The 14,415-nt window shown below is 42.1% G+C and overlaps 1 protein-coding gene across 2 annotated transcripts in view; it reads left to right on the forward strand.

Moving 5' to 3' along the window:
• The window catches only part of SLC15A4 (solute carrier family 15 member 4), a 103,117-nt gene that overhangs the window by 5,750 nt on the left and 82,952 nt on the right, over positions 1-14,415 (forward strand). The window contains exons 2-4 of one of the 2 annotated variants that reach the window (XM_085858706.1): positions 1,195-1,496; positions 1,845-1,962; positions 10,549-10,650. In XM_085858706.1, coding sequence (XP_085714832.1) covers positions 1,195-1,496; positions 1,845-1,962; positions 10,549-10,650 — 522 coding nt within the window. The remainder of the gene's footprint in view (positions 1-1,194; positions 1,497-1,844; positions 1,963-10,548; positions 10,651-14,415) is intronic. The other variant, XM_085858707.1, reaches the window with a different exon arrangement.

Consider the following 14,415-nt stretch of genomic DNA (forward strand, 5'->3'; position numbering starts at 1 on the left):
GTGACCTTGACCTTGGGACAAAAATGAAAAATCGAACTCCGTGGGGCTATGCAGGTGCCATTGGGCTAACCAAATACCGAAACCCCTGCCAGATTCGACAAACCCCCTCGGAGAAGATGCAAATTGAAATCGGCTACCCCATAAAAACACATGTTTTTTGGGCGCACCATGCCCATTCTCAGGAAAACACAACGAGATCATGATATAAACCTCCCACCAAAATTTTGTCAGGATCGGATCAAAACTCATGGAGCTATGTTCGAGGCAGACAGACATACAGACATACAGACAGACATACAGACAGACAAACACACAACAATAACGAATATAGTGGTCACTTATTTTTTTCGTGAACCAATGTCTCAAAAAGTTGTGGACGGATTATGACAAAACTTAATGGACAACTTAGGTGTGTGACAAGGACGAATTGATTCGATTATGGTGTGAAGATCAGAATCCATATCTAGAGACGAGAATTATTTAATATTCAAAGTGATTCTTCACCATTGAGAGATCGGGCCACAAACGATACATGGCATGATATTTCAAAAATGTATTCAGCCTGATATGTTCTCGTGGATTAGGCTTGATGTGGCGGAGGTATACACTCTCCCGAGTGCCCTTCTAGTTGTAAATGTTTTCTTTTTTTCCTTTAAAAATATTGCTGTGTTGTTTTCTAAGAAATATAGCTGTGCTCTTAAAAATGGGTTAATCCATTAATTTGTCGGCTTGTTCCCACGTTGATCGTAATCCTTCCATCCACTCATTGTCTCAGGTTATCAATTGTCCTTCCAAATACCTAAATGCCCATAAAAATGTTTAAACCCGCTCTGAAAGCACTTCTCAATCGCTTTGTTTCTGGTATCTGCACTGACATTAGTATACGTGTTTACCCATGGTGATACTTTCACATTTTCTACGTGTGCAATATTCTCCCAGTTCAACTGTCACCAATCTCGTGATGACAATTGTATTGCCTTGTGCTCGGTGGTCATGGCCATTAATGGGGCACACTCAGAAAATGACACCCAAAAGGGCAACCCATGATGGGAACGAAACACCTGTGAAACAGGACTCTCACCACTGTGTTGATGATAGAAAATGAAATGCACGATTAATAGATAAAGAAATAAATTATTACGTACACATAAACATACAAACACCCAATGTGACGACTCGCGTTGTTTTCTGCAGGTGAGAGACAGAGGGCCAGAGACTCTGCGCCATTTTTTTAACATCTTCTACTGGTGCATCAACATTGGAGCCATCTTCTCTCTCGGCTTCGTCTGCTACATTCAGCAGAACATCAGCTTCTTCTGGGGATATGTCCTTCCTGTAGCCTGTGTGGCACTTTCTCTCATCACTTTTCTCAGTGGTCGTTCTGCTTATGTGTCGGAGAACAGCTTCGGTAGAAAGTGGGAGTCGATCAAGATTAATTTCCGAGACATGTTCTCCAGGTTTCGGCACAGGCAGCAGAATGTTGCTGAGAACCACAGGTTCGAAGTCCTCGTTCGGATCTTCCTCCTGGAAAATAATGACCATTTAACCGTAATCACATTATCTTAAAATTAAATTTTCAACTTCTATTTAAAACCCTTTTTTTAAAAATTGATTTAAACATCATCTTTCTACTCGTACATTTATTTTCCACATTGTAAAATATAAGTCTTGTGTGGCTGGTGGCAATTGAACTGGCCCCACAATTGGACTAAAGCAAGACGAAGTCTTTTGAAGAAGTTTCATTTTTTATTATAATTATTTTTTTTAAAGTAATACTAATGGCCTGTGTCCACTTTGCTTTTTCCTCACCTCTAAAACCAATGTCTTTCTCAATTCCATCCCAGCAGCCACAGGGAAGTTACCACCACCCGTCTGAGAAATTGTGATGGCAGCACAAAGAGTCTTTATGGGGTGGTGCTGGTTTTTACTGCCATTGTCCCTTACTGGATGGTTTACTTTCAGGTACAGTAGCACAATTAACTTGTTTTTATTACCTCCGCCACCGAAGGTCGACAGAGGTTATGTTTTCACCCTTCTCTGTCCGTCTGTCTGTTTGTCGTCTGTTTGTCTGTCTGTCTGTGAGCAGGATATCTCAGAAAGTTATTGATGGATTTGGCCGAAACTTGGTCGACGGGTTAGGTATGGGACAGGAACGAAATGTTTCGATTTTGGTAAAGATCCGCATCTTCATCCAGATACTAGAGTTTTTAAGTGATTCTTCGCCATTGAGAGATCGGGCTAAAAACTATACAGTGGCCTGCAAAAGTATTCACCCCCTACCAATGAAATGGTACATTTAGATGAATGACGAATGATGTATAGACAATTTTTCCAAATGAACTTTTAAATTTATATCTGCGGAGATCAAACGAAGCACTGTTTTAGCTGAATCGGGTTACACGTCAGGAATACCTGTAAAAAAATGCACAAATCAAAATTCACTGGCTGTAAAAGTGTTCAGCCCCTTCGGTCAGAACTTGGTGGAAACACCTTTTGCAGTAATGAATGCTACGAGTGTTTTTGGGGGAGGTCTCCACCAGCTTGACACAGTGAGATGGTCAAATCTTTGCCCATTCTTCAAGTGAAAATTTCTCTAGCTCTGGCAAGTTTGGTGGGGATCGTCGATGGACTGCAATCTTCAAATCTCACCATTAATGTTCAATTGGGTTCAAGTTAGGACTTTGACTGGGCCACTCAAGAACATTTATTTTCTTCTTATTCAGCCACTCCAGTGTGGCTTTAGATTTGTGTTTCAGATCATTGTCCTGCTGAAATGTGAATCTCCTACCCAGTTTCAGATTCATGGCTGACTCGAGCAGGTTTTCATCTCGGATTCTCCTGTACTTTGCATCGTCCATTGTCCCTTCTATCCTGACAAGCTTGCCAGTCCCTGCTGATGGAAAGTATCCCCATAACACGATGCTGCCACCACCATGCTTGATAGAAGGGATGGTGTTGACTGTGTGATGTTCAGTGTTAGGGTTGTGCCAGACGTAACACTTTCAATTTAGACCACAAAGTTCAATTTTTGTCTCATCTGACCACAAAACTTCTCTCCACATGCCTGCAGTATCATAAAGGTTTTTTTTTTTCACAAACTCCAAATAAGCTTTTTAGATGTGTCTTTTTCAGGAATGGCTTCTTTCTGGCTCACTGTCCACAGGCCAGCTTTTTGAAGGGAACGGGATATTGTTGATTGATGAACACTGACCACATCTCAGACATAAAGCCTTGCAGATCTTTCAAAGTCATTGTTGGATTGACGGTGACATTCAAAACCAGTTTCCTGCTTGCCCGGCTGCTAAGTTTGGATGAGCTAACTGATCTGAGAAGAGTCACGGTGGTATGATATGTCTTCCACTTCTTAATGATGGATATCACCGAACTCAAAACGATAATGAATGACTTTGAAATCTTCTTATAACCCTCTCTCCTCTCCTGAAAACCAATCCATGGGAGTACCTCCTGTGCAGATTCCCTTCGCAGAGCAGCTCACCAGATGACGGGATTGGGTCAACGCCTTCGGGGCACCCACTCTTTGATGATAGGAGGAAAATCATGGGGTAACCTTCCTGGGTAAGATTGCGGTAGGGTGTGTCATGGTGGTGCTGAGGGGTTGTCCACCAGACGGTGGTCTCCTTTGGTTCACCTGAGGTGGTCCCTTTGGGTGGGTGCCTGGAATGTTCTGTCCCAAAGAGAGTATGATTACCTATCTCTGAGCTCAAGCGTTTGAACATCAGTATTGCAGCACTCTCTGAGCTTCAGAGACCGGATAGTGATGAGATCATGGCGGGGGTTACACCTACAATAGTTCTGGCCACTTTGATGGTCACCGTGCTCAAGGAGTTGCTGTAGCTGTGTCCAATAAGCTGACTCCAATGATAATTGAGATAACACCGGTCAACTAGCATATTCTGAGACAAAGGATTCGTCATTCCTTGGGTGTCATTTCTCTGGTCTATGTATATGCTCCGACTGAGGTGAGTGATCTCACTGAGAAGGATGCATTCTATGCTGCGCTCGAGTCTGTGGTTGATTAGTGCCCCAGGCGAGAAACTATTCTAGTTTTGGAGATTTCAATGCAACGACTGGAACTGATAGGGATACATGTGTCAGTCCCCATGGGTCTGTAACTGTGAACCAGAATAGCACGAAGTTCTTTGATTTTGCAAGAAGTCATTGACCTAGGGTGGCTGGTTCATGGTTTCAATGCCCACAGGCTCATCGCTGAAATTGATATTCCAACTCTGATGGCCTTGCAAAGGAGATTGACCATGTGCTCGTTGATGGTGGCTGGAGGATGATCCAGAACTGCAGGGTCTACCGAAGTACTGAGAACCTCAATACTGACCACAGGATTGTGGTAGCAACTCTGAAGTTGCAGCTTAAATCTGGGAGAATGGTACCATCCAGCCGAGGCTGGATGTTGTCAAGCCCAAGGATGAGAGGGTAGCTGGGGAGATTGCGAACAGGCTGAGTGGGGATTTAGGGGGGGGGGGTCTGGTTGCTTTGGGGAATCCTGAAGAGTTGTAGAGTGCCTTGAAGAACACCACCCTTGATGTTTCCTTTGGATATCTTGGAACTCCGCACAGGGCGAAGAAGAATGTTGTCTCTCAAAGAAAACTGGATAAAATTGATCAGAGTTGCAGGGCCAGGCATAATGGCAGAGGTGAGCTGCTCAGGAAGTTGAGGCGTAAAACTGGACATGTGCTGATGGTGGACAAGGAGGCCTATGTGTGTGGAATCTGTAAGGGGTATAGCATCACCTGTGGTTAAGTGATTATCGCCCTGCATACAGGGGAATTCGTGCATTGCTTTCATCCCAAGCCCATCCCTCGGTGTACTGCAGTTGGAGCAGAGGGTAGTGGGCACTTGACAGAGGAGTCCGAAGTGAAGGCACGCTGGGCCTCTTTCTTTGAGCGGCTGTGCCAGGCTGATCCACCAGCTGTTGAATTGGATGACAGGAGTGTTACCCTGTTTGTGACCCTCCAATCAACTGTGATCCACCTTCATTTGTAGAAACATAGGCTGCGGTGAACCGGTTGAAATGGGGTGAAGCTCTTGGGATCTGTGGTATCTTTGCTGTACTTCTCAAGGTTGGTGGAAATGCTGCACTCGTGTCGTTGCATGCAGTTCCGTGCTCTGCTTGGAACACAATCATCCGAACTGACTGGGAGAGGCGCCTTGTTGTCCTTCTCTGGAAAGGGAAGGGTGATCGCCAAGACTGCAACAACTACCAAGGAGTGACACTGCCCTCAGTGCTGGGCAAGGTCTTTGCTCGGATAATTCTTGATAGGGTTCACCACCATCTGCTTGAGCACCAGCGCCAACAGCAGTCAGGCTTTACACCAAAGAGGCCAATGAGTGACCATATCTTAATGGATAGGGTTGTGGGCTTGGGATCCGACGATCCTGAGTTCAAATCCCACTCGGCTGTTGAATTAAGACCAGGTGGGGTTGACTCTGTCTGTCATCCTTCTGAGGTCAGCAAAATGAGTGCCAGCTTGCTGGTATCCTGTGTCCAAGTGGCAAACTGCCCAGGATTGTGCCCAATAGCCAAGGAGACTGCTTAGGCAGCACCAACGCTCAGCATGGAGTATGGCCTCAATGGATGGATGGATGGATTGATCGTATCCTTGCCTTTTCAGTCCTCACTGGACACAGATGAGAGTTTCGGCAGGTGCTGCTTGCAGCCTATGTTGTTCTCTGCAAGGTGTTTCATTCAGTGACTCGGTATGCCCTCTGGAGGATTTTTGTCTTTTTGTGGTGCCAACAAAACTGATCCCTCTGATGTCTGAACTTTACAGTGGTACTGAGAGTGCTGTGAGATGTGGTGATACCATCTCTGACTTATTACCAGTCGTTATTGGACTTTGCCAAGGGATACATGCTTTTTCCTCACCTGTTCTGGTGAGGAGTTTTCACCTGGTTCTGGCTCCCACAGTTTTCAGCGCTTGTATGGACTGGATTCTGGAGAGGATGTCGGAGAGATAAAGCTGCGGTGCATCGTTTGGGAATGTAAAGATCTCTGTCCTTGATTTTGCAGATGATGCAGTCATTTTGCGGAGACTCTGGATATCCTTTTGGGGACCCTCTAGGTGCTGAATGAGAAGTCAGAGCTGCTGGGATTATGGGTTTCCTGGGTCAAAACTGAGATCCAGGCTTTCAATGACATCTTGGATGCTGCTATCTTGTCTGTACCAGTTTGTGGTGAGGATGTTGAGGTCACGGAGAGATAAGCTTACCTTGGCAGTGATATTAATGTCTCTGCTGGCTGTGAGTCAGAGGTCAATAGACATCTGGGTCAAAACTGGGGAGTCATGGATTCATGGGATCATGTGGTCTGCCACTGCTGGTACCTGTGCAGTTGGAAGAAAGTCTGAGTCTTCAGGTCCTTGGTGTTTCCAGTCTTGTTTTGTGGTTGTGAGACTTGGACTCAGACCAGGGATCTGAGATGGAGACTTAATTCCTTTGGTACCAGGTCTCTTCGGAGAATCCTTGGCTATCATTGGTCGACTTTGTGTCCAATGAGCGGCTTCTGAGAGAGACTCAAATGAGATTTGTCACCTGCATCGTCCTTGAGCTTCAGCTGCGGCTGTATGGACATGTGGCTTGTTTTCCTGATGCAGATCCTGATCACCAGATTCTCTCAGTGAGGGAGCCTCATGAGTGGAGGAGGCCAATGGGCCAAAAATGTGTCTCGTGGTTGCAGCAGGTTGATTAGCATCTCAAGGGGTTGGGCCAGGCATCTGCTTGGAAGATGGCCAGACGGAGGCCCCTGGAGTACCGGCGGAAAGTGGATGCAGCAACGAGCTGCTCCGGTGCATGCCCCCATTCCTGACCTGACATGACCTGAAAGGTGGTTCTCCACCACTCTATGTCTGACTTCTTTGGAAATGTCGTTTGTCTTTACGTTTTCCTTGTTGATTGTCCAAGTGAGTTGCACCTTAATACTCCTTCGATAAGTGTGGGAGCTATAGTCTGGTGTTGGCTTCTTGGTTAGGGTGGTGGCTTGGGATCCTTCAGTCTTGAGTTGAAGCCCCGTTGGCCACTGAATTAATACACCAGGGGATTGACTCAGCCTGTCATCTTTCCAAGGTCAGCTAAATAAGTACCGGTGTGTACTGGTTGAGGGGCACTGCATCAGCGACACAGTCACACTTCCAAGAAATCATTGCTACCCAGGCAGCTATGCTGCCATACACAAGAAGTGGGGGAGCTTAATTTTTTTTACTTAAACCACTGATTACAGAGACGTGAAAAGTTTTACACTTGTTTTGTAACCTTTCAAACAAGTAATTTTCTCCTGAAGTGATTTATGGTTAATTAGGCAAAGCGTTTGAATACTTCTGCAATTGAGAATCATGTGATTTTCTCTGTTAATCCAACTTATTCATATTTTATCTGCATTTTTTTTTAGCTTTATCACTTTGGAGTAGTTTGTGAAGACTCTATGTGCAGTATTAAGTTTGATTTGAAAGCATCATGGAATAAGCTCAGGTGGCATCAAAATGTGAAAACTTTGGAAGGGCAGGGAATACTTTTGCAGGTCACTATAATATGTAGATATATATATATATATATATATATATATATATATATATATATATATATATATATATATATATATATATATATATATATCATGATATCTCAAAAGGTTGTGGACAGATTATGACAAAACTTGGTAGATGAGTTGGTAGATGATTTGGACAGGTGACAAGAACAAGGCGATTCAATTTTGGTTCAGGTCCGGATGCAGATCCGGCCTATCAGTGGGATCCAAAATGTAAACTGTACAGCCTGATGGAGTTATGCGCTCTACCGAGTGCCATTCTAGTTCAACTTTGTTTAGATGGTATTCAGCCATTTATTGCAATTTTATTTGTAGCTTTTACTTTATGCTGCATTCATCAACAATATTTCCAATCCGTTCACTTTATTAACGTAAAAATAAAATGTATTGCACCTTATTTTATCATTTAGATGGTGCAGTGCATCAATCATAGCACTGTCCGAAGTGCATGTTTCTCCCTTCTGTTTCTGTGTCGCCTTTATGGCTGCAATTTGTCACCAACTGGTTTCTCGGAATAGTCCCACAGGTCTAATTGACTTTCCCAAAAGGAATGATGTGCCATCACTCCGATGCTAAAAAGACCTTTTCAAATAATCGAATTGCAACGATTAACCGGGCGGTTATAGCCTCTGTAATTGTGAGCATCAAGGTACTTTACGTAGGTTCAATTGTCTGACGTGGACGCAAAGTGAAGAGGGAACTCAGGTGCTACATGGGCAAAGTAAATCAATTTAATTACTGCACTAATATTTACAATTACACTCTCCCTTCTTCATCCAAAGTTATAGCTCGTTAAAGTTTACTTTTTTTTTTTTCATGAACATGAATTGTATGGCTATACAGGCAAGCACAGATTCTACATCCTTCATTACAATAAAACAATTAAATAATTATATTGGAAAGAGGACGCATCATTACTGTAAGTCTCTGCGCAGTGACTAACGGGTTCTCAAACACAACGACAGACAGATGACACACAAATAAGGAAGTTGGCAGCTGTTAACTTTATCCACACAGTTGTATTTAAATCGTGTTGTTGGCTTCTCTGGAGCAAAAGGCAAACTTTTGGAGTGATTGATTCAAGCGTCCCAGACGGTATCGATGTGAAGAGATGAAGAGAATGGGCCAGTCTATGGAAGAGATTCTTCACCGAAGAGCAGACTAATCTGACTGATTAAACTCGATGGTATCCTGAAGATGTTTGCCGCAAGACCATGGACAGTGTCTCGAGAACAGATGCCAAGGCGGCTGGAATCGTGGGAAATGAGGTCACCACAAACACCGGCATCAAATCTAATGTGGGAGTGGGGTGTCCGAGTTGTCTGAAGGGATGTTTCATAATTGTTTGTCCAGTAAAATTTGATTGGGGGTTGATTCCCGTTTGGTGCAAAAAAAAATTTGTGCTTCAAAAGGAGAAAAAAAAAAAACCAGGAGAGTTCTCCAAATGAACAAGTTCCATTTGTAAATCCGATCCGATGTACCATACCTTCTTGCAGAGCGATGGTGCTGTCATAACAGTTACTTGGCAAGGGTCATGCCGGGCAGTTTACCGTTCCTCTCCGAGCGGTAGTTCGGGCATGAATTTGGAATTTGCTCATGCTGCCAGAAATACCTTGTCAACCCTTCACAAAGGATACTGTGGGATCTTTGGCATCCACCAACCAATACCAACAGACGGGACGCCCAGTTTAACATCCATCCAAGGGACAGTGCACACATTGAACACTGCCTGTGAAACACCACGATGACAGTTTATAGCTGGACCTGGATTCAAACCCAGGCAAGACAACTTAGACCTGCCATCCCACATTTGCAAATCATATATATATATATATATATATATATATATATATATATATATATATATATATATATATATATATATATATATATATATATATACATATGTGTGTGTGTCTCTATCTGTGAGAAAATTGAAGTGGAATGGAGCGGAGCCCGCTGGAAAGGCCATGGCGGTATCCCATTCCAACCTTTGGATGATTCCTGCATGTATAGCATCACGGTGGTAAACTTTGAGAGTAAACTATAAACAAATCACTGTGCAAATCAGAATTTTACATTTTCACGTGTGTGAATAAAGTCGCGGAGGGACAAATATGTCAACTTCTAGTAAGTAATGTGAGAAAATTCTAATTCTAGTAAGAATTCTTAATTCTAGTAAGAGTAAAAAATTAAGAAAAAATTCTATTAAGAAAAAATTCTTAATTCTAGTAAGAGTAAGAATGACTAAGTTGAAATGCATTTAGTGATCAAATCTTTGTGTCTGACATTGATACACCATTCATACTTTTATATTACCCCTTGACCCTTGTAAATAATAATAAAAAAAAGATCAACAAAAACCTCCTTCATTTGCAATAACAATGCATATATATAAATATATATATATATATATATATATATATATATATATATATATATATATAGATATATATATATATATAGATATATATATATATATATATATATATATATATATATATATATATATATATTTTATGTGCATTGCTTCTATTGTCTTGCATAGTGTTCGAGCTTGTGAAGCAAATGCAACCCTAAGTAGTTTTTGTTTTTGCATAAATGAAGTTGAATGCACGCAGTGTCTGCCCGGTAATGAGAGTACACCTGCTGCCTTATTCTCAGGACGTGAGAGAAATAATATATGGTTCAAACAGTAGGAATGTGCTGCGAATACACAACGATAATGCCCCCAATGAGTAGTTTCGTCGACTTCATCCAAGAAGGAGATCGCCATCATTTCACAGCCTGAAGGGCTACAACACAATTGTCCATTGTGGATGTCATGTCCTTGCCTTTTCCCAAATTCCTACTGTTAATGGTTTTCCTGAAACATTAGACCACAGTAATGTGGCTTCGCTTGAAGCAGCGATGGATATTATGCCGACATTATGAAATTGATCTTTTTTAAATTTTATTTTATTTTATTGCAGATGCAGTCCACTTATCTCATTCAGAGCTTGCATCTTCAAATACCAAGGATCTTCAATACGTCGCCGCCGGTGAATAGCTCCACTCATAGTTCACCACCTGTGGTAAGTGTTGTCGATGGTAGGGGAAGGTAGGCCATTGTTTATGTCATCAGAGAAATCTAAGCCTCTCCCCTATCTTTTAGGAAATAATTCATCAGCCTGCCTTTCCATTTTGGTCTACCACGTAGACCATATTTTGTGGTTCTCTTAAATTCCTCTGGGCAACTTGGGAAGTTGGGATGAGTACCAAACTGTTGCCGCATCAAAGGAAACAAATATCCTGTGAAATGAAATCAAATGAAGGATTCCTTCAAATAATGAATTGTGAGCAGTTCCTCTGTTTTCCTGGTCGATCACCATTATCTGTAACCCTGTATGTTGTATCCTTTTTGTTTAAGTACGTTAAAATTGTCACTAAATCTGTTTTTAATGTATTGACAATGTGCCGCCCCCTCCTTAACCAATCATCTTCTAAGCCCTGCATGATGTAGCAAACTCTGCTTAGGCTGTGATTCTGATATTTGATATTATTGGAGGACATTGGATGTGTATGTGTTTTCTTTGTGGTACAGCGTAGTCAAACACTGCTTAATGACTGTGGTGTGTTTAATGACCTCCATTTGGTAATCGATGAACATGATGTTTGTCTTCTTCATTAATACTTATTTTTCACTTGGTATTGATACAAACGTTTCCTCATCGATTTTACAATACCGTTGGCATTTGATGACCATCTATATTGCGTCTTTAATGAGGTGTTTCGATGAGGCCATAGCACAAGGCCTGTTGCTGTCCCATCACAGATGGGTTAGTGGCCTCTGTTTTTTTTTTTTTAAACCACCTCTTCTGTCGTCTTGCTCTCTCAGGCCTTCGACCCTCCTCCGATCCCGCAGGATTCGAGCATTCTTCCGATAACCTCCTCCGATTTAAACTCCAAAAAGACTGACTTTACGCATACCTCCACACTATTTTGCTCATTTTCTCTTTTGTTTGCGTAAATACCTTCCGGAGATGGTTCAATGCCACTCTTCCCTCCAAGGCTTTGAGCATGCGGTGCACCACCATCTCAGGTCCCCACCCTCTCGCCCCCTCCTCCATATTTTCTACCCCCATTAGTCGGACATACCCCATTACTTGCAGGTTGCTATGTTTTCTCCCCTCTTCTCCCTCTTTTCTGGTTCATTCCACCTGTGGTGCCTTTGTTGTTGTGTCCACCTGTGGTGCCTTTGTTCCACTTTCACAGTGTTGCCTTTTTTTCTCTTTGTCGTCCCTCGCTCTTGCATGAACGTTGATGTTGTGCAGAAATCTTTTTTGAAAATAAATAAAAAGTGAAATGAAAGGAATTCTAAAACATTTTTTGTTCCTCCATTTCTTTACTCATCGATCTGGTGAGATTATGACGTCACAATAATGACTTACAAACATGTTATCTTTGTTTGGCTTAAGTAATGTTGAACAAATCACCATGATTTCCATTTAGACACTTTATAATAATACACATTGAAGAAACTTTAGGATGATCATTGGGAACATGGACTTGAACTGAAATGTTATTTTATTTATCAAATGTTGGAATATCCTTTTAGAATGCGACGGCCTGTTGGCATTCCCTTCTGAACCCCCGGTTCATGATTCAGGGAACTTGGCTTCAAATATCATATGTAATATGTATGTGTGGGAAAATTACGCACCCAGACCTGGAATCCAATCCTGGTCCTCTGATGAACTGTATCAGAGCACTGGTACAGTTCAACAGAGGACCTGGGTTCGATTCCTGGTCTGGGTGCATAATTTTCCCACATATACATAATTATGTTTGTTTGACTGTTCATATATAGTTGCATTAATATGCCTTCTGGGATTAATAATAGCGGTCATGGAATTGTCCCTCAATGGGGGGAAGACCCTCTCGTGGACAAGCCATTGCTGCAGTGGGCAGTGTGGGCAATGAAGTTGGTGGGCAGTGAGTGCCCCAGAAGCAGCGGGGGAAAGAGAGTGGCATTTCTACATGTGGGAGAATTGTATGCTCAGCTGGTGGGTCGCCCAGACAGCTCAGATGGTAGAGTACTGGTATAGGTAGGTAGAGTACTGGGACAGTTCACCAGATATCCTGGGTTAGATTCCTGGTCTGGGCATGTAATTTTCATATATATATATATATATTTGTTTGCCTGTTCATTTCTAATTGAATATCATATGTGTTTGTACATTGTCTACTAATTCCTGTACCTCTTTGTATAGTTCAAGTGAAAGTACACTCATGTCTACTGATGTCTTTGTAATTCATGTTTAAGTGCACTGACATCTACATGCTAATGCATTTGTCCTCATACATGCAGCCTATACTTGTTTACGTTTCAGCATCCCATTCAGCAGGATGTGCACTTGCTAATAACGACTAAAATAAAATGCCTATTGTTTTCAAAAGTTATTAAATCTTCATGTTTTGATTAATTTTGGAATGTCAATATAATCCTATAATCAGATTATGTCTGTCTAGCCACATCTAAACAGTCTTCTTAAGCTGCCTCTGCTGTACGTGCACCTGCGGATTTTGGATGATTGACTGGAAAATGGTTGTTTACCGTCTGCAAGCCACACATCCGATGTTCCGAGTAAGTCCCTTCTTCTCCACGGAGGGACTGCTGGGTGAATCACTCACTCCATACCTCTTGAAGGCAATTGAACATTCCATCTCTCCAACTAGTTTAAATGGGTTTTTTGTCAATAGAATTTCCTCATTCCTCGGAAACATGCTTTGCGGGATGCCAAGGTCCCCTGCAGTATGACGTTGGCAGTGAAAGCAATTTTCCATTTGTCAGGAAATTTGGAATTTTTATTTGGAAGAGTGGAAAATTATTTGGTGCTCTGCAATCGACATCCTGATCGAAATTCACTACTTTGACCGTGTTGCTTTGCTTGTTGTAAATGTGATGTGCAATATGTGGGTGGAGGAAATCCAGTTGAGAATTACGATTCCTTGGCATAAGTAGTGACATCGTTTCCTGAACACATGAAAAGCACATTCTGGCCGTCTTAACTGTGCTGGTTGGGCTGGTGAGGTACCGGTTGTCTTCTGCGGGGTTGTTTGATTTAGGAGCAAGAACAATCCAACATTATCTTGTGTTACATCTTCCATGCATTTTAGACCATTTCTAAGGGTTTTGATCTGCATGTTCCACCGACTCATTTGAAGTAGGATCATTTGGGGTGGTAATTGTATTTTTTAAGACATTAATTGCAGAAAATCCTCGTTTTTGTTGCTCATTTTCTCTTTGCCATCATTGTTTTAAAAAGATTAATTTGTGCAAATTCCAAATTCTGATAATTGACATTGTTGTTGTCTTAAATTCATATGCTTTTGGGGGTAAGCATGGACAATGAATATAAACATCTGTCCTGATGAGATGAAACCATTAGCAAGGCCTAGAGGACCAAATCCATTATTTTAGAGGAGCTTTGGGTTGAGTTGAATGAAACTCTTGGCAAAGGGAAAAACCCGTGACTATTCCTTCAATCTGACTGTCCAAACCTGGCCATCTGTATTACATTCTTCATGCCCATTACACCCGAGAGTCTTTCCTGTAATGGTTGCAACACTTTGCTGCAACCAGGAGGTGGTACTACAACCCTTAATCTCCAAATTCCATAACTATTTGAACTGATGATTCCATTTCATGCAGTCAAAAAGTTATACTCCTAAGTAGCACGCTGATTTGGCAGCTGTCAACAAAGTACGGTACTTCAAGACGTTCAATTGTTTTCATTGTTGGAAGTTGTAAAGGGCTCGTCGTATCTGCCTGAGCATGATTGTAAGTTGATCTGCAC

The sequence above is a fragment of the Eptatretus burgeri genome, chromosome 16, assembly GCF_056783735.1.
Source record: "Eptatretus burgeri isolate ZD-2024b chromosome 16, Ebu_testis_v1, whole genome shotgun sequence".
In the NCBI taxonomy this organism is placed as follows: domain Eukaryota; kingdom Metazoa; phylum Chordata; class Myxini; order Myxiniformes; family Myxinidae; genus Eptatretus; species Eptatretus burgeri.